General features: G+C 38.6%; 1 protein-coding gene across 1 annotated transcript in view; it reads right to left on the bottom strand.

Annotated features, from left to right (window-relative positions):
* Positions 1-1,564: 1,564 nt before the first annotated feature.
* Positions 1,565-20,873, bottom strand: part of LOC124267279 (eukaryotic translation initiation factor 2-alpha kinase 3-like) — a 29,521-nt gene continuing 10,212 nt past the window's right edge. The window contains exons 5-18 of the mRNA XM_046702190.1: positions 16,775-16,896; positions 16,257-16,378; positions 14,602-14,749; positions 13,936-14,076; positions 12,971-13,087; positions 12,221-12,347; positions 11,739-11,832; positions 11,192-11,277; positions 10,111-10,233; positions 8,567-8,710; positions 7,254-8,070; positions 5,116-5,277; positions 4,329-4,493; positions 1,565-3,260 (exon numbers count right to left, since the gene is read on the bottom strand). Coding sequence (XP_046558146.1) covers positions 3,099-3,260; positions 4,329-4,493; positions 5,116-5,277; positions 7,254-8,070; positions 8,567-8,710; positions 10,111-10,233; positions 11,192-11,277; positions 11,739-11,832; positions 12,221-12,347; positions 12,971-13,087; positions 13,936-14,076; positions 14,602-14,749; positions 16,257-16,378; positions 16,775-16,896 — 2,530 coding nt within the window. The 3' untranslated portion in view covers positions 1,565-3,098. The remainder of the gene's footprint in view (positions 3,261-4,328; positions 4,494-5,115; positions 5,278-7,253; positions 8,071-8,566; positions 8,711-10,110; positions 10,234-11,191; positions 11,278-11,738; positions 11,833-12,220; positions 12,348-12,970; positions 13,088-13,935; positions 14,077-14,601; positions 14,750-16,256; positions 16,379-16,774; positions 16,897-20,873) is intronic.

Below are 20,873 nucleotides of genomic sequence, written 5' to 3'. Positions count from 1 at the left end.
AAGGTCCAGAGTAATCTTATTTATTAAACAAGTAACAGAAGCAGTTAAAAGGAGCTCATGTGTTTGCAGCTGAAGTGAAAGCTTACACTTACTGATAAGCTGATGTACATGTTATAAGGGTGTTGAAAGAATATTCCCAGTATTATATAGACGCACTCTGTGAGACTCTTACCTTTTTTAATCTCCATAATTTCACAAATTTTGAAGAAAAGGGAAATGTTAATCTCAAATTGTGAATTTTTGCTGAATTTTTATTTACATGTCTCAAGGCTGAATATCAGCACCTGGGCATGTCTAGATAAATCCCTTCTTAAATTAAAGAAAAGTAATGTAAATGCACATTTGAGATTTGCTTTTCATATTTATCAATGAATGTTCCATGATGATACAAATAAATTAATGTTAACAATAATTATTCTGGCAAACTGTATTCATTATATACAGAGACATATACACATATGTACAACCAATACCATTCCCTGTCTGGAAACAACACAATTCATCATCATAAATTTGGTCCACATTTTTGTTCCAAGATAAACCCTAAAGTAACTAAAGACTTGAAACTGAGTTACCAAACTCCAAAAAAGAACACATATGTTGATAAGCCTCAAGCCCTCAAATGCTACACATGTCAACATATTCCATGCATGATTCATCAGTAATAATGTATTTGTTCATGTATGGATCAGATCTTTTTGTGAGTGAGGTCTGTTGATAATAATCAAAAGCCTGATTTTAGTCAAATTTCTTTTGGTCTGAAAATGTAATGAAAGTATATGCGGGAAGATTAATTCTAAAGAAAACTGTTTTGGCACATGTAATTTGAACTTTACAAAACTTTACAAACTTAGATACAGTTGTTTCATGATTATAAACATACTTATCTATGTTTTTTTCCATTTATGAACCATTTTAGTGGGAAAATTCTAGAAACCTGTCAGCTGCCCACCAATGCACATCACTCCTTCCCATGCCTAACACGGCAAACACTGTAAAGCAGTGTCAGATGGTTCTGAAACATCATTCCTGAGTTTAACCAAAGCATATATCTAAATGGAAAAAGTACATTCCAAGAAGAGTAACCATGTTGGCAGACACAGCAGTCATAGCATATGCGGATCCAGAGGGGGGGTGCAGGGGTGCGCACCCCCCCTTTTGTCCTGAAAGTTTATTAAATGACCATTGAAACTTGGGTGAAAATGAAGTGTGCACCTTCCCTTTCTCAAAAAGCTGTATCCGCCCCAGCATAGACTGGATGTATACGCAGACTTCAGAAACGTCTACAACATTTTATCTTCCCAAGGCAAGAGAGCTCACAACTGGTCACTAACCAAGAATTTTCCACCTCACCTGTCATTAGCACTTATTTACAACAAAATGGCACCATCCAGTCAAGACCGTCAAGATCTCTGTTGCAAATGAACCTCACCTTGCAGAGTACATCAGATCACTTTAGCACCTTGCGTAAACATTTGAAGAGATTTGGAAAATATGTCAACACCTGTTTCTCACTGCACTGCAAACCTGCTATGGACAGGATTTTCAGTGCAGTTTTGTTCCAGTTTTAATTGGACTATACACTGACGTCATGTCCAGCCAAATTATATCTCCAGTTATAGCCAAGTTCAGAAAGGGTAGAAAGTGGACTTTTACAGTAAGTTAACATCCTTGCCTTGGAAAGATGGCCACATACCTTCTAGCGGTTATGAAGCAAATCTGAACACAAAAATACCAAATAAAAAGTATTTACACAGAAAGATTGATACATCATGATACATGAATGCATTTAAGTTCGAAGTGGTACTGGAACTTGAATGTATGGCACAAGTGAAGATGACATACTACGATCACCACATACAATACTGCCCAAACTTTCTGCTGTTCTCACATATATTGGAACTATCTATGTAAATCTAAACTGCTGATATGATTAACACCATCTGTAAACCATTTTTCTACCAATCCCTTAAAACCTTCAATTACCTAAAATTGTAAACGTTTTTGTTAAAAATAATCAAATTAATTGGTATGATCAGCTCAAATATATTTGACTATGTTATCATGTGACAATCATATGAAATATGTAAAATTGTTTACAAACCAATATATCAGCCCTTTGGTGCACATGTGCCCAATTTTTTTATATATGAAAATCTAAATCTAGATGGCAATTTTTGGACTCAAGTGAGAACCCTGAATAATCCCCAAAAGATGATATAATCAATCCCTGTGCAATATGATGTAAGATATTCATAAATATATGAATAAATATTTGGCCATATGTGAGTTTGGCTTGATGTTCAACTCTGTGCATGGTAAGTAGACATGTCTGTGACAGAAAAAGCCAGAAAAGCATGTTGGTCCTTACCATTACCTTAATCAAGCATTCACATCCTCCTCAGAGCAGGCATATACACTAACTACGTCAAGGATGAAACAGCTATCAGCTATCAGGACCTTATTAAATTATCAAGATATTATCAGTTAACCTGTTTCAAGTATGCTTGTTATTTTATAAAGTTGTTTCTTGGAACCTTTCAAACAGTTACAAAGTTCTTCAACATTGTTTTCCTGGATTTTATGGAATGTTTGAAACAGCCAATCACTGGCGACATCACAGTACTTAATGCTGTCCTCATGCAGTGTTCAAAATTAAGCATGAAAGGGGTTCTTGTCATGACCCCAATGTTCAAAGGTGGAGAAAAATGTAGCCGCAAGATAAAATAAAGCAGCAAAATTTAAGTATGCCAGGAGCCCATTTAATTTTGACATTTCTCATATATACAGGTTCTCGGGGACCAAGGAATCACTTCTTGAAAAGCTCTCAAATCCCTGCCAAAAAATTCTCTCAAATCCCTGCCTAAATCACCCTTATCTTGTGTCTTTGTTGAAACTCTTGGCCTCATGATCCCCTTGCATATATCATGCAGGTTATTTTGTTTTGTTGGCTTGTCCTGTCCCCCCAAATGTCTTGTGCTGGCAAGTCCTGCAGTCAATGTTGAACATCCTGGCCCAGAGGTACCTCAAATACATACTGTCACATAATTGTCTACACAAGTAAACATATTTTAGTCAGACAAGTTATGAGCCATTCATTAACTGCCGGAGTGATTGCTTCCACTGCTGATGGTGCGAGTCCGGAACCTGCTGGCCTGTCTACGTGGGGCAAAGTCCTTCAAAAGATCACTCTCCAATATATCGCGAGCAGATGGACGCTTGGCAGGCTTCTGTGATAAAAGCCAGCTGACCACTGTGTGCTGAAAGAAAGATATCAAGGAACTAACAAAGATTCAATTCTTCATGAACTGAAAGTAAGCTGAACTGTCAGCAGAATACAGCTGCATTTTTAATGTACTGGGCCCCATTTCGCAAAGTAATCTTAGCGCTGAGGTGATGATAACTCCAATACTTTACCCTAGGTTTAGAATCTTCGTAGAGGTAACGTTACTTTCAGGAATGGGGCCCTGAAGGCTGACCAATGGAGAAATATTGAAATCTCATTGTGAAAGGTTGTTCTGTAATTTCTGATATACTTAGCTGTTCTAATATGAAATGAATTTTTGTACACATGTACATTACTGACTCAGTGATATACAGATAGGATAGGACCACCTCCGTGGTGTAGTGGTTAGAGCGTCCGCCCGGAGTGCGGAAGGTCGCGGGGTCGATCCCCGACCGCATCATACCAAAAGACGTTAAAATATGGTATTTGTTGGTCCCTGCCTGGCGCTCGGCATTAATGTGTACAACAAGGACTGGTCGGCTTGGTGTCAGTATAATGTGTCTGAGTGGGGTATTCATGCTTCACTGCGGCATGGTATCTCAGTGGGCTAGCACTATAAAACCAGCTTCAGTCTGGGCTAGTACAAGCAGCCGCACATACACATACACACGCATGCACGTCGTCATATGATCGATATATTCTCAAGCACGACGTTAAACCCAATTCCACCACCACCACCACAGATAGGATAGGGCTGTAGGAAATATATTTACAGCCAAAACTGTTCTCAGGACAGTCTAAACATTATCAACAGAACATTACTATATACACGGGATATTATTAATTCTTTTATTATTATGGGATATTTATATAGTGCACATATCCACGCAACTTGTACATGGTCATGGCGCTGGTATTTTTTCCCCTCGATCATTGGATGTCAATCTCAACGGTATATTGTATTATCAATCTCAACTCCTTAGGGAGCATACGGCTCTTGCAGCACATCGGTTAAAGTGGCTTTTCAATCCTTACAATGATATATTAATTTAGAAGTCAAATTTCAAGCAGGCAGAGAAAAAAGAAAGAATAAGCTACCTACCTCCTTTGGCATTTCTCGCTTGAATCTGTCTGGGAAAATCTGTTTCTTGATGTCCATCAGTGTCCTGACCCTCTCCATCTGGGTGGAGAATGGATACAGCAGCTCAAACAAGATCATTCCCAGGGAGAAGATGTCCACCTTGTGGTCGTACTGACGTCGAGCAATCTGTACAACATACAACATACGTAATCTAACCATACTACAGTTCACTGACAGAAAAGAATGCAATCAAAATCTTTGCTCTGCATGTTAGTATCATGGCCCAATAGTAAGTGAGAGAGTTTCAAGACATTTCTGGTAATATTCCAGCAATACCACTCAGAAGACAAATGGAAGAACACGAAAAAGGGCTTCAAATCTTAATTTGTAGCCCTGTAGGGAATCAAACCATGGGTTTTGGCATGATGCAAAACTCTTAACCATAGAGAAGCAGCAGCTTTCCACTCACAGCATGTATATCAGTATCACTGATAAAATTATCACCACAAAAGGGGAAAGTGCAAGAATTACATATGAAATGTTGTCACAAACACCACAAAAGTTAAATGTTTAACGTTTTCAAAAGTGAGAAAGTGAGTATCGTTTGATGCTGCTTTAGCAATATTCCAGCAATATCATGGTTGAAGACACCAGAAATGGGCTTCACACATAATTTGTACCCATATGGGGAATCGAACCCAGGTCTTCGGTGTGATGAGTGAATGCTTTAACTACTGGGCTACCCCATCCAACCCTTTTCAAAAGTGACTGATAGCAATAAAAAGAAAATTGTGATATAGTTTGCTACCTGTTCTGGACTCATGTAGAGCTGTGTGCCAACCTCAGCCGTGTGCTTGGCGTAGGCATCACCAGCTTCTCCGACAACGTCCTGTGCTTCTACAAGAGCTGTCACAAGGCCAAAATCTCCAATCTTGATTGTCCCATCCACAGAGAAGAAAATATTAGAAGGCTGGAATAAAAAAGGGGATGATCTTTGATTCCGCTGTTCAGTAGACAATAGCAGAAATGTACTTACAACAGTATCAGGTTTTTCATTAATATGGCTGACAAAAATGATCAATAATCAGAAATATCATCAATGGGAAGAATTATCAATGATTATCGATACGAAATTTTGTCATCGATATTATCGTACCTAAACTATTGCAATGAAATATAGTGCTGATTTACCGACAAAATACACCAAGCTACATTTTCATTTCTGAACTGCTTATAAATTTTGTTTAGGACACTGTTTTATTCACAATCCATACATAATAAGCAATGATAAGTGTAGAAGTGAGCACAGCTCACATACCCCCGCTTCCCACTGTGGGACATGGAAATGACTGATATTGATATATATAATGTCACAAGGATCAGCAGCTCACAAGACTTTCTCCTGGACTCTACTAAACTTTATATACATGTTAGGTAATAGTTTTGCCATGTACTGATTACAGTAAGAATTTATGGAAACATTATTTTTGTGTTTTCCGTGGAAACCTGACATACAATTGAACTTGACTGTCTCATGTCAATGAATGTTGCACACAATGAAGTGGACGTAGATGAAGAATGTTACTGACTCATGTTGCACACAATGAAGTGGACGGTTGAAGAATGGTGAAGATTGTTACTGACTCTCATGTTGCAACACATTTGAAATTGTTATGAAAATAGCAAAAGTGGCACATCAATGTGTAATGATTAACATGTCTGTGAAGTAAAATAGCAAAAGGGTGAACCTAGCATGTAAAGTTTTAAGAGATATGCTTAAGACAAAACCATCAAACACATATGGCACTAAGTTTCCATGGAAACAAAAACAAATTCTCAAAAAACTTTAAAATAGCAAAAGGCACATCAATGGGTAATGATTAACACTTGTAAGTGAAGTTAGGGGAACCATAGCATGTAAATGTTTCCTTTAAGAGATATGCTCTGGGCAGAGTTTGAACCTAGGATAGAAGGATGGAAGGATAGAATGAACGCTATAGACTATATACCCCTGTTACTTCGTACTCCACTCACATGTGATGTAAAGTATGGTGATTTCTTTTGGCTATTTTTGTCCAAAGTTACTTATATTTAGCAATAATTGATAGGTATTTAGTTATCAATCTCTTTGATCTATATCAAAAGCCTGCCCTAGGTTTTAAGCAATATGTTGGCTACCGGTATAAGATGACACTGACAGTCTGTAAATGATCGAGCCCAGAGACTGAGATAACAAGCATCAATCTACACAATTTCACTGACATGCATTTGAGAATATTTATATCATGATCATTATGACATTCAATCATGATATCAAATGCCCCAAGGGGCCGTTGGGTAGCCTAGTGGTTAAAGCGTTCGCCCTTCACGCCGAAGGCCGGGGTTCGATTCCCCACATGGGTAAAATTTGTGAAGCCCATTTCTGGTGTCCCCCGCCGTGATATTGCTGGAATATTGCTAAAAACGGCGTAAAACCATACTCAGTCAGTCAGTCAGTCAGTCAAATGCCCCAATCGTTATTTAGAACACATAGAAAACATTCTCATTAAAATAAGATCTTGTTTCTCAAAAACACTAAACAAGCATCTGAGGATGTGACAATATGTTTCACATCACATTTCGCGAACATTGACCAACCAAGTTCAAGTTTGCCTTGAAAATTGCAAATAACATGAATAAGTAAGTCAGTCCTCGTTCTGCGAAACATGACCATGATGACGTCATGTAGTATTGTAATATTTGCATTTGAAACATAGTTAAAGCTATTTCCCCAGGGAAAATAACAGTTTAAATTTCAAACACTGTCCTTGACAAGTTGAAAATAAATTGCAAAATCCTCACCAGATATAACAGTAGTTAATGATCAATGATGATAATGATATCACTTTTTAAAAATGACAAACACCCCTAACATATATGATTATATTATGATCTGACGACACTTACCTTGAGATCTCTGTGCATAAGTACACATTCATGTACATATTCAACAGCAGACACTATCTGGTCAAATATATCCAGAATTGTATTCCTATCCCGGTTCAGGGTGTTTGCACACATCCACTCCTTGAGCGTCTCTCTCCGACACAGTTGCATCTGAATATACACATACACCTTTGGAGTCGGAACTTTCTTTCCTACACTGTGGCTGTCCTTCTCCGTGGAGATGTGTCTATCAGAGCTTTTGCTCGGAAAACCGGAGCTTTCAGATTTCTCAATCCGAATGGAATGGTCTTTGAACACAACATGGGAGTCTGTTTCTCCTGAATCATCTCTTTCTTGTGAAAGATCATTACTGCTTTTCTCCTTGCACCCTGAATCTTCGAACACAATACTGAATGAGTCTGCATCACCTTGACGTGACTGGTGCATGCTGGTATTTGATGAATGGAGATAGGACTGGAACGGTATGTCAGTTGACTTAGATTTCGTTACACCTGACTGAGAATTCATGAATTCAATGCTGAATGAATCTTCCTCTTCTGCGAGTTGCTTGTCAGGCTCTGCACCAATGTAACTGAAAGACCCACTTTCATCTGTGGAACAATCCTGATCAGAATGAGCAGAAAACTCTTGACTGGTTCCTTCACGAAGATGGTTGAGATGGCTGAGAGACAAAGACTTTTCCTCGGGTAGGATTCCCAGTTTGTTAATAAAAGGGTTGAGGTCTGAGAGACTTGGTTCCATGGCCTGGTTTGGTGGGAATCGAGATATGGAGGATACGTCTGTCCCTGAGTTGCATGGCGTCGGTGTCAGGCATTCACTGAATTACAGAAAAATGAGTAAATGTTGCTTAAATTCGAATCAACCAAAAAGAAAACGTTGCATACCTTACAATGTTAAGTTGTAAACATGGACACTCTTATTATTATTATGATGTCACACCACTAACAGTAACAAGATATGACATCTCTGTTGACCCTCAGGTTGAAATACACACTCTTATTGGATTTCTGTTCCCAATCATTTAAATCAAATGTATTATTTCAAAGCTTAATTGAATCATACATACTACTTCATAGCACCCTCTGACAAAGAATAAGAAAGAAATATGTCTCCAGAATATTCCACTGTGATGCTGCCCTCAAATCCAGATCAGAGGTGGATAATGTAATTTGAAACCTCTAATTTACCTGTCCACTGACTGACTGAGTTTGGTTTTATGCCGCTTTTAGCAATATTCCAGCAACATCACAGTGGAGGACATTACCTGTCCAAATAATGGTAGAATGAAACACTAAGTGACACTCATGACCTACCTGTCTTCAAACTGTTTGTCTCTCTCCTCCTGCCAGCCTGAAGGGGGTGTCTCCAGCCAGGCATGGTAGAATCGGACAATACCCACGTGATCCAGCTTGGCCAAAGCTTTCACCTCTCGGATAACCCGTTCCTTATGACCTTCCCTGAAAGGTAGCCATTGTTACTGAATATCATTGGAACTGGTCTGCCATGTGAGTGAGCGAGGGATGGTCACCAGAAATATATCCATCTTGGAAATTGAACCTGGGCTTTCTGTGTAATGAGTGACCACTTTAACTACTACGCTACCCCACCAACCTAAATCACTCGAGATGTTTATCTTGTTGTTTCCAGTTGTATTCAATAAATGGTGGCCTGTTAGACAATGCAGCCGTCTTGGTATGATGAAATGCAAATTACAATTCACTGAGTCTGATCACAAGTTACCTGTTCATTGACAAGTGATTGATTGAGGCCCCACCAAACCCAGGGTGCGTTGCAAGCCGGGAATCGCTTAGAGTAAGCAAATGAATCACTTAACCCGGGCTTGCAACAGCTCGAAGCGTTTCTCACTCTTCCAAAATGGCGGAGCAATTACAGTTTGCTTGCCTGGCCCTAATGAAGAACGTGTTAGAAGAGTCTCGATGATTATTATGATAATTTATTATTGTTGATGACTACATTGAAGATGTGGGACAAACTAAGGATGCTGGGATTTAAGATGTCTTTGCCAATTTCCCAGCTGATTAAGTCAAACAATTCTTGTTCAGTCGTCGAATTTAAATTTCTCTAAGCCGCCATTTCGGTTTGAGAATGAAGCGACCTCATCCAGCGATTGGTGCGATTGCAAGCGGCTGAAAGTTAGCACTCCGTTGTCAGGCTAATTGCTGTACATCACTTGCAAGCGATTGGTTGTTTGCAACACACCCCTAGTTCCACATGGTAAGATGACTACTGATTGTTCAGGTCATTAACATCAGTATCATTGTAACAGTGGGATCAAATACAAATAAGAGAACAGCTACAGATTGTGATGTATTGGGATCTTGGGTTATGTGCAGAACAATATATGCCAATGTTCTTCTCCCAACCAATACACTTTATCCAATAGCTCAACCAACCCATGCTTGATATAACTCATGTTTCACACATAATCCTAGATCTTGACAAGAATATGCCATTTTATAAACTCAAATATTGACTGTTCCTCTAAGACAGATAGACTGACTGACTGAGTTTGGTTTTACGCCACTTTTAGCAATATTCCAGCAACATCATGGCGGGGACACCAGAAATGGGCTTCACACATAGTACCCATGTGGGGATCGAACCCGGGTCTTCGGTGTGACGAGCCAACGCTTTAACCATTAGGCTACCCCACCGCCCCTGAGACAGATAGAGGATTCAGAACAGTAGTTTACTGGATAAAAAGAGACAGCTGTGAGAAAATCAAGACTCTGCTTCACCTCATCCATGACAGTCATAGACAGCGGACATACAACCATTGGGCTATCCTGGGCCCCAAGCATGGGCAAGTGTGCCTTGATTATATCCATCTACCCACCTGTTGGGGATACAGATTCTCTTCACAGCATAGTTGCAATCATCCACTTTATTCTTGGCTTCAAACACAATCCCAAATCCTCCTTTTCCTAAACAGTGCAGGCAGTCAAAGTCCTGGCTGAACCTACAAGACATCAGACTCATGTTAATATTGTTAGACACTTTCCAAGCAGGGTTAGAAATTTAGTTTTAGTTTAACTAGTCCACAAAAACTGCTAATGGTAAAAGTGGCAGTGACCACACAATTGACTCTAGACCTTCCTGAATATGTTTAGTTCCAGACTAATCTAATCTAATCTAATCATTTTATTTAGCGCTGAAAGGTTCCAGGTATACTGTTCACTGGCGCTTTCACATGTTCACAGTATGTACACAGTACACAGTGCCTCTTGGTTTAACAGTCATAGGCAATTTTAAAGAGATGGGTTTTTAAGTTTGTCCAAAATGTTGATGGCGTTTCTGATAGCTTGATGTTGTATGGAAGAGCATTCAACATAGACTACCAGGCTTGTGTTAATTTAGATATATAAATTAAATTCTGCCCTGGAATGCAAATTAACCAGAAACAGTTACCAGCCTGTACAGTGAAAACATAAGGACAATCTCTGAAATGTTTGAAATTTCCAACAGACAAACAAACAGATGATTAAGGATAAGAACAAGTGCCATCCTGGCATCTGAATATACACATATACTTGTTTCTGTTGCTATTATCTGTATTATTTCTCTAATTTTTACATATTACTGACTTCATAACTGGTTGAAGAACAAAGAATTCTGTGCATCCACAGTTAGCGATGGAATACACTCAGTGTCATGGTGCCCACTACAATCTAGGCCCAGACACTGTACTTCAATATGTATGACATTCTTTCAGGTCAATAAGAAGAATCATTTAGAGAACAGCATTCACTAACAAACTTCAAATCATCTGAACGGAGTACTACCTTCCACAACACTTTAAGCATTTAGTAATCTGAAATGTTTTGTATACATGTTACAAAAAATAAACCAAGTCCTGGACTAACTTGTCAGTTACATACTCCCATTTGTCATATGTGATAACGAGACTGTCTGGTTACCTGGAAGAATATTCCTCCTGTTTCTGTGGTTCTGGTGGAGACTGTGAGGTCTCTGACCCCTTGCTGTTGGTACTATCAGTAGACACCTGAACACATCAAATCATTTATAGTTAGAGTAACTTTCCATAGAACAAACATGGGAAATTAATATCACTTAAAATTCCACAATCTCCATGAAATATCTGGGGTCATAATGCTCATTTTTAGAATGAGGAGGGTATAAATGGTTTATGACTTTTGCATTTTTTGTTTAGTAATCATTTTGATAATGCATCATTTATAACTATATAATGTTGTAATATATATACTTATAGTACACCCAATAAGCTTCAAAGTCTCGGAGTGTATGTTTCAAAATGTTGGAAGGACATCCCCAGGCTGCACTTCTCTCCCAAAATACACATACAATTTCTTCTATACTTTTGACCAATTTCCAAAAAGGAAATCTGTTCATTTCCTAATAACTTTGTTAAAACATCTTATGGAACTATCTCCTTGGTGAAACAAATTCTGTGACCAGTTAAGATGAGAACTACTGTTAACACACCTGTCTGCTGGAGTTGGGCAGTTCTTTGTGGGCATATCTGCTCAGCAGCAGGTGAACCACCACCGTCATCAGGGTGATCGCCACCATCTCCTTCCTGTGTGCAGACAACATACACCATGAGCTGTCTACTACATGGACACAACTAGAGGTTAGAAAACCAAGGCAAATCAGGAACAGAAAGGTCCTTATTGTGCAGTTAATTCTAAGGGAGATAATTTTCTGTATTGTGAAGAGTTGTCTCCTTTGATAATCAACTGAAACAATTCTCTTTCAATTTTATTCTGCAGTTTCAGGGAAAAAATTCATAAATTTATTCAAAGCTCATAATGCTTAAACATATATACCAACTTTCAGGAACAATCATTAAACTGTCAACAGCTGATATAAGTTCTTTGGCTTTTAGTAAAACAACGATTCTAAAATCATAATTTTATACTCAATATTTTAACTTTCAATGTGAAATAAATAAACTCCAATCTCACCACCAGGTCCAGAGTGGTATGTTCATGCCCATCACGTTAATACCACCATCCCGCCTGCTTCCGTTTGGCCCTTCCTCAATGGCAAGCGTTGTTGGGGAGAAGTCAGGGAACAGATAGTAACCATTGTCTGCAGGAAGCAATACAGAACATATCAACTGTGACATCAAACCTTTACATCAGACCTTTACATGTGTTTGTACTTTGACATAAAGCTTCTTCGTGAGGTGAGGTGACTGCAATCTGCTCATTAGAGGATTGTACAAAAGGACTAGTGGTTTCTCCAAAAGATACCATGTGAAGTGATAGCAAACATAAATACTGACTCTGAGCGCTTCCTTGTTGTACCCATTAATGCGAGCCAGGCAGGGACCAACAAGTCCATGTGTTTGTAATTATGACATAAATCGCTTCTTCCGCTCTCCGGTGGACGCTATAATATGAGGTCTGTGACAGTATGTTGTATTGTAGTGTGACAGCATTGTGTGTTTATGAACCAAATAAACACGAAAAATATGAAAACATAATTTTAGCTTTTAATGATGTGGTAGATAAATAGTCCCTTTACCAGAGGTTAATCATCACTTGCTTGATAACGGTGTTAGTAACTACACCGAAATGTCGCTCATATTAATAATAAAGAAGTTGTATATCCATAAAACTCATCATCAGAGGTGATAATAGTGATTTGAAACCTCTGAATGATAAATCAGATAACAGTATTTTTTCAGTTCATGGTAGGATTTGCATTACCAAAGGGGTAGTTTTCATGCCAGGAGATGAGTGAAGTTTCAGCCTGCCCAGCATCCGCTCCTTCAGCTATCTGGGGTTGGTTGGGGTCAGTGTTCATTATAGGTGTCCGTGATGGTGCTGACAACAAAATAGTTTGGACATGTTATACTCGTATAAAGAACTATTGTGCTGCAGTAGGGTTGTTAAAATCTGTTTTAACGTCATTTTGTTCACTATCTAATGAAGCATCTGACAATTGAGGAAAGTATCACAGTTAACTATGGTCACAACGAACTCAAAAGGTCAACTAATTTCAGCACATCATAACTTAACTAAAGCTTAACTAAAATGTACATCAAGTCATCTGAACCATCTGTTGTATCCAACACTTAATTATACGCTTGGTCACTATAAACATAGTTTACTGGATTAAATGTACCTTACTTTCAAATCTAAGTTTAACAAATTCATATGTTTAGCTGCCAAAATACACTGTGTAAAATTTTGATTACACAATGTGTATACATAGGTTTCGGCCATGGGAACAGTGCAATTTACACTTGTCAAAGGGGTACACAAAGTATGTGATGTAGACTACCAGTTGTTGGACTTCCATTGTGGCTGAGTTGATTATATCCCTGAATTTGTGTGCAGGTGATTATGCCACTGATTAGGTGCCCGACTCTTAGAGTACGGGTTCAAATTCCATGTGGGACTTAACCCCAAAAGTACAATAATTCGTGTATTGCACTAGCTACCAGTGCAGCCAGGGACGGTCGGGTAGCCTAGTGGTTAAAGCGTTCTCTGGTCATGCAAAGACCTGAGTTCGATTCACCACATGGGTACAGTGTGTGAACCCCATTTCTGGTGTCCCCCGCTGTGGTATTGCTGGAATATTGCTAAAAGTGGCATAAAACTAAACTCACTCACTCACTCCAGTGAAACCACTTAGACTGATGACCAACAGAGAAACTGTTTTCTGTTACCTGTATTGAGATAGGGTCTCCAGGTGATCCGTAGTGGCGCAGCCTGGATGCTGTTGGCAGCTGCGGCGGTGGCAGCAGCAGCAGCGACTGTCTCCTGCATCTGATCGGATGGCTGGACATAAAGCTGGTTCTGATGCATGCCTATAGAACAAACAAGCATTGTTAGATCATTAACAATCAGAGCAGCATGTACATGGATAAGGCTGTTATACAGCAAGCATTGTTTTATTATAAAAGTAAGCTATTGCACAAGTAATTTTTACCTTGACATGAACAACAATAATAGACCTGACGTACATAATCTTGATACCAAGAATGAGGGTTGTGGAGAGGAATGCTCAAAGTGTACACAATAACTAAGACAGCTTCCTTGTTTTATGGACCCGTGAAGGTACGGGTTAGAATATTGATCTTCAGTAACCCATGCTTGTCATAAGAGGCGACTAACGGGATCGGGTGGTCAGGCTCGCTGACTTGGTTGACACATGTCATCAGTTGCCAATTGCAACTTGCTCATGCTGTTGATCACTGGGTTGTCTAGTCCAGACTTGATTATTTACAGACCGCCGCCATATAGCTGGAATATTGCAGAGCGTGGCGTAAAACTAAACTCACTCACTCACTCCTTGTTTTATGTGACTATTCAGATGGCTGTGCGGAACTCACCGACATAAAGCAGTGGATCCCCTGGTGGGCTGTCGATGTCATGGGGCTGGAAGCTGGAGATGGCGGGAACATGGCGTGTGTCAAACAGACTCATCTGCTTCAGCTTGCCCTGGTGCATTAGCCATGCATTGGCCACCGGGCTGGAGAACTGGTGGAAACAGATGTATGTGACAATAAGAGTCATCAGGAGATTACGATATCACCTGGTCTGGTGGTGCAGTTCACAGCCTTTCAGTTCAGAGGGGAATAAAAATGCTGTTCGGTATCTATAAGTCCAAAATCATCAAAATAGCACCAGTTCACCACTAGACTTCTCTGGGTAGCAAGTTTCATTAACAAGAGTCATCAAAGATGACAAATCCCCTCGGTCCCCAGAAATTTGAAAGAACAAATCATCAGACAGTTAATAAAAGTCCAACTTGATTTTTTAGGACTAAGTCCAAATTGTTTCCATGGAAATCATAAAAAAATCTGCAAATAGCAAAAGGCACCACTTCAAGACCTGTTTTATATCTCTGCCAAGTCTTGTAGACATATATGAATGGTTATCGAGTTGTGATCCTGAAATCAAAACAGACCACCCCTCCCTTTTTAATACTAAGTCTAAACCATGGAAACAGAAAAATATAAATGACAAAAATCTGGAAATAGCAAAAGGCACCACTATGGGATCTGTTTGACATATCTGCCAAGTTTTTTTGAAAGATATTGAACGGTTTTCGAGTTGTGCTCCAGAAACGAAGCAAACCCCTCCGTTTTGAGACTAAGTCCAACACGTTTCCATGAAAAAATCAAGAAAAATAATCGATGGCTTTGGAGTTTTGCTCTGGAAAGGAAAAGTAGACAGATGGATGGACTTGGAGACAGCTAAATAGAAAGTCTGTCACAATGTGCTGTCTTCCACAATATGATGTGTGTTTCACTGAGTGGATGTTGTGCACCACAACAAAAAGTGTTTAGATTGGGTTAGATTATAGGTGAGTCCGGTAATTCTGTCGTTGGGTAATTCTGCGCGGTCAGCAATAGCGCACTTCCGTCCATCGTAAGATAAACATCATCTACTACCACATTTACGCTTGGAATCAGGACATTTCTACAAGGGACTGGCTTTTAATCACTAAAGGCAAGTAAATAACTGTAATTGACAGACAAATTGACAGTTTTATGAAAATTTGTTTTCTTCAGACTTTTAAACCTTTTTCTTCATTATTCATAATTGGATTTAATATGAAACACTCATCCTTACATTGATGAAGTGATTTTTGAAAATAATCTGGCCCTAATACGTTTCCATACTTTGGATCTCCAGCTGGATGTTATGCGCATCAGTTGCGCAGAATTACCGGACAGCAAGCGATGTCGTCAGAACGCCGGTAAGGTCAACCATATGGCATAATGCAACGCTAGAATCTTATAGCCGTTAATAAAACTTATATTTCTAGGTAAATATGATGCATACCAGCATGTTTAGTCACATAAACCACAAAAAATAAGAGAGGTTGGTTGCCGTGTTGCGATCGATGTGCTTAAGTGCGCGGAATTACCGGATGGCATTGTATACTTTTCACCGAGCAAGTTACAACAATCACAATACAGGCTTATATGTTATACTGTATCACATTGAATCAGAGTTTCAGCATATTGTATACTCTTACCTTGTGCTGCCACATAACACTAACAGAGTCCTCAGGGTTGAGGGCGACTATCATCCCCTCTGGCACGATGATCTTCAGGTAGCCTTCGAATTCAGACATTTCTTCTGGTGACAAACCCTCACCTTATAACACCACAAACAGAACCTTCACTTCACAAGAAGACACAGTTGGTTTCAGAATCACAGAAAAAAAAATCAAAAATAAATATTTGAGTTAATTGTTTCCTTTCAATCATAATCTGGAATGTTTTTGCAGCCTAAAAGTGGTGGTCTGGATGACTGCACCTTTCATCTCTTGGTGCTATTTACCATATCTACAGGGAAATGGAGCAATAAAATAGAAATGCAGCGGGTTTTTTAGGACAAAAATACAAAATGACATGCAAGAATACCAACACAATTGGTCATGAAATATTATTGTCATTATCGGGTATCCCTTCAAACAACCTCTCATGAACAGGTAAGTATATATAAACAAGGGCATAAGAATGGCTTTGAATAACCAGAGAAGTTTCACACCTGGATTACATGTTGCTATGGTAACACCGTCGTCATCATCATCCCCGTCTATCTCATCTGGGTGAGTGGATTTTGCACCATCAATGATCTCTATCTCATGACGACCTACACTGAAGTTCCACCTAATGACAATATACAATAAATGTCATAAGAAATGGGTACCAGTAAGTTTTTACCAGTTCAAAGGTGGTGATGTTTCATCATAATCATGTTTGTGCTTGCTTTTTGTGAGTCAGTAAATTATTTCATCTTTACTACCAAGGTTACTGCACGTCAAACATTTGTGTTTGCTGGATCTTTTATAGAATATATACTCATGGAAACTAATAAGGGAACACATAAAAGTACAAGTGTTCCTTTATTCTTTTCCAAGTTTCTTCACATGGTATGTATTGCACTGTGAGTGAAATTCTGGAAATAAATAAAGGAACACTTGTACTTTCATGTGTTCCCTTAAATATGTTTCTATGAGTATGATTTTTTGTAACAAAAACTAAAGACAGCAAGAGGTGAACAGTACATAGGTTGACATAATTCATATTTCTCTAGATATATCCGACTCTCTCTACGCTTTTCCAAATTACAATTCAGTTTTTTGTTACGATCCTTTCTATGGGACACCAAGGCTTGATGATATTGCATTGGTCTTGATGTATATTCAACAGCACTAAATAACCCACAATACAATGTTATTCTTTATTTCTCCAGGGATAGCATATCAGGTAAATCTACATGAACACTAGTTTCCAGTTCCATGGTCCTCTATATCTCTAAGTACCCAGCCTTGATTTCCATTGGCCATCTTGGGACTTGCTGAGTCGCGGCGTGCTACTCATGTACTAGGTCAAATATGTAGCAATCAGAATGAGACTTATAAACCAGCATCAGCATGGTGGCCTGTCCCACTGATTATGATGGAGTTTGCAGGAAATTCAAGATTAAAGACTTACGTGCCTGAAAAAGGTTTCGAAAATTTTGTTTAAAGGAAAGAATGTCTTGATGTCCTTTAAACACAGTGGTTTCTTTTGGAATCAAATATATGAAATTTTTAGAGTAAAATTAATATTTTTATACTTATCCTGACTCATGTTTATTTGCTTGTCTTCTTCTTCTGGCGAACCTAGTGGAACACTTGTATCTCCCAATTGAAGTTCCCTTCAATAAAAATCACTCATTAGCACTGACTGACTGAGTTTAGTTTTACGCCGCTTTTAGCAATTTTCCAGCAAATATCAGTGAGGGGGACACGAGGAAATGGGCTTAACACATTGTGCCCATGTGGGGAATCGAACCAGACGCCTTCGTGTGAGCTAGCGCTTTAACCACTAGGCTACCCACCGCCCTTCATTAGCACTGACCACGAGTTACCTCCCTTCCACAGAAGTCTTGAGGAGCGAGCCACCTGAACCCATGTGCCTCACTCTCTCCTCATATACTGAGCCCAACACCTGAATTTCCAGGGAAATCCAAAGTGTTAAAAGTGGGGAGGACAGGAGGGAGTTACCTCATGAGTCAGGATAAGTATAAAAATATTAATTTTACTCTAAAAATTTCATATTTTTCTTATCCCTGACTCATGTTTATTTGCTTGTGTAGAATCCTATGGAATAGGAGGTGGGATTATATATACTTTGGATTTTACTAATTAGTGATTTGAACAGAGATAATTGCAATAACCCTAAGGGAACTTCATGAAGGCACTGAACTGAATTCCTGCTGTTAACTTATCAGTTGCCATATAAGGGTTATTACAATTTACTGAATATAATAAAAGTATATATAGAACATTAATTAAACTAAAGCTATTAATGTGATAGTATAAACTGTTGATAGTTTATGATGAATACTTTTATAGAACCAAAGTAGTAAACTTACAATATGCATATATGTAAGTTATAACAGAATTGTGCTTAAGGTATAATGATACTTTTAAGCTGTATAATAGTAACCAACTACTGAGAGTTTGTTAACTAATACATGTTATGAAATGAACATATGACTGAGCTTTTAAGGATTGAAACTTAAGCTGAACATATATATAATAGTAGAACTCCTAAGAGTTGTAGGCATATATATAGTATGATTATAGAACTGTGCTTAAGATATAATTAACTTAAGCAACCTAAATAGCCAAAACAACTCCGGTAGAGTTTGTTAGCAATTACATTTTATAATGTAACCATAATGCTTAAAATATGATGAGAGCTTAAGCTAAGTATATGATAGTAAAACTCTTTTGAGTTTGTTAGCTAATATACTTATAAGATATAAACACGATACTGAGCTTTAAGATATGAATAAACTTTAAGCTACATATATAATAGCAAAAACTCCGTGAGAGTTTGTTAGCTAATACATGTTATAATGTAACCATAATGCTTAAGATATGATGAAACTGAAGCTAAGTATATGATAGCAAAAAACTCTTTAGAGTTTGTTAGCTAATATACTTATATGATATAACCATAGTAATGAGGTTAAGATATGAATAAACTTAAGCTACATATATAATGAGCAAAAACTCCGTGAGAGTTTGTTAGCTAATATATTTATAATGTAACCATAGTACTAAGCTTAAGATATGATTAACTTAAGCTAAATATATAATAACAAACTCCGTAGAGTTGTTAGCTTACATATTGTATGATATAATAACCATAGTACTGAGCTTAAGATAATAAAATTGAACTTAAGCAAAATATAAATAGCATGTAGCTATTTAGTACTGTTATAAGATAAGTAGAAATCTGTAAGATTGACTTATCTTCTCCGAGGAACTGTCAACTGTTGTCGAAGGACCATGGGACCGAATAGGTGGATACCTGAGGCGTCCTCGGTGGTGATATCTCTCTCAGATAGTGGTTGGCAAACACCATATCGGATCTCCAGAAATAACCCTCCATTATTCCAAAAGCATTTGTGTACAGAGCAATTGGAGATATTAGCTCTAATATTAAGAGGATTAGAAGCTCATGGAGGGGTAGAGTCCTACAGTCTTGTAGGTACCTTAGTATGACAGTTCTGATCCAAAAGGAGATATAGTAGTGCGTGAGACTTCCGTCTCAGTAGCTTGATAAAGGAAATAAATCTCTTGCATTTTCCCTCCTGTTTGGCTCGGTGGAGATATATTTTTAGTGCTATTACTGGCCATCGTTGATAGATTCATGCGTATCATGGGGTTCAAGTATATCATCAAAGCGTGTTCATAAACCTCACTTGTGAGGGTGTTGGAACACTATATTCAGATCCCAAGTTGGAGCTGAACTTCCGCTTTTAATCCTCCAATCGGAAGCCTCAGAGTAGCAGGCGAGTAACTGGGTTAGGATTAACTTGGCCTTCATTCTCAGTTATGATAGAGCTATTGCTGCAAGATAGGTGGACAAGCTGCGCGCCTCTATAAAATCTTAGTCTGACGTAGATAACATAAGTAGTCCGCCACTTGAGGATGAGTAGCATATCTAGCTGTAAATCCTTCCTTTGCAGCATAATTGACAAAACTGTGCCATTTGTCATCGTGATAAGTTGCCAGTTGAGTTACGCAGGGCAAGTTAGACTGCTTTGCCGCTCTGGCTGAATAACTTGTTATTCAGACCTATGATACAATCCATACGTGGAGTTGGAATATATCTGGCTTTCCATGCGCTTGTTATTCGAGCACTCTGTAAGGTGTAGTATTGGTTGTCCGATTTCTTGAATAAGAGTTGGAAACCACTTCCTCGCTGGTCAGTAGGCCGTGACCAAAATCAGATGGAGGCTCTGCTTTAGACTGATTTAGAGTAAACTTGTGAGATTAACGCTGGTGGTGGAAAAGCGTGCAGCGTTGAGACCTTCCACAATATGCTTAGTGCGTCTGTTGCCAATGCTGAGTGGGTCTGGAACTGGCGATCGAGAATGTTGTCAGTTGCTTGTTGAATCGAATGGTAAATAGGTCTATTAGTGTAGTTCCTATTTCCTTGATAATTTGAGTGAATATCTCTGTATGGAGCATTCATTCTGTCGTGCGATGGTATGTGTGGCCGAGAGGCGTCTGCTATCACATTCTTTGCTCCTGGAATGTGATATGCTCTGACATGTATGTTGAGATTGTTGATTAAATCGA

The sequence above is a fragment of the Haliotis rubra genome, unplaced genomic scaffold, assembly GCF_003918875.1.
Source record: "Haliotis rubra isolate DU_JTF1 unplaced genomic scaffold, ASM391887v1 Scf130, whole genome shotgun sequence".
In the NCBI taxonomy this organism is placed as follows: Eukaryota; Metazoa; Mollusca; class Gastropoda; order Lepetellida; family Haliotidae; genus Haliotis; species Haliotis rubra.
Note: the sequence above shows the minus strand (reverse complement) of the source record. Positions and strands in the feature narration are given on the sequence as shown.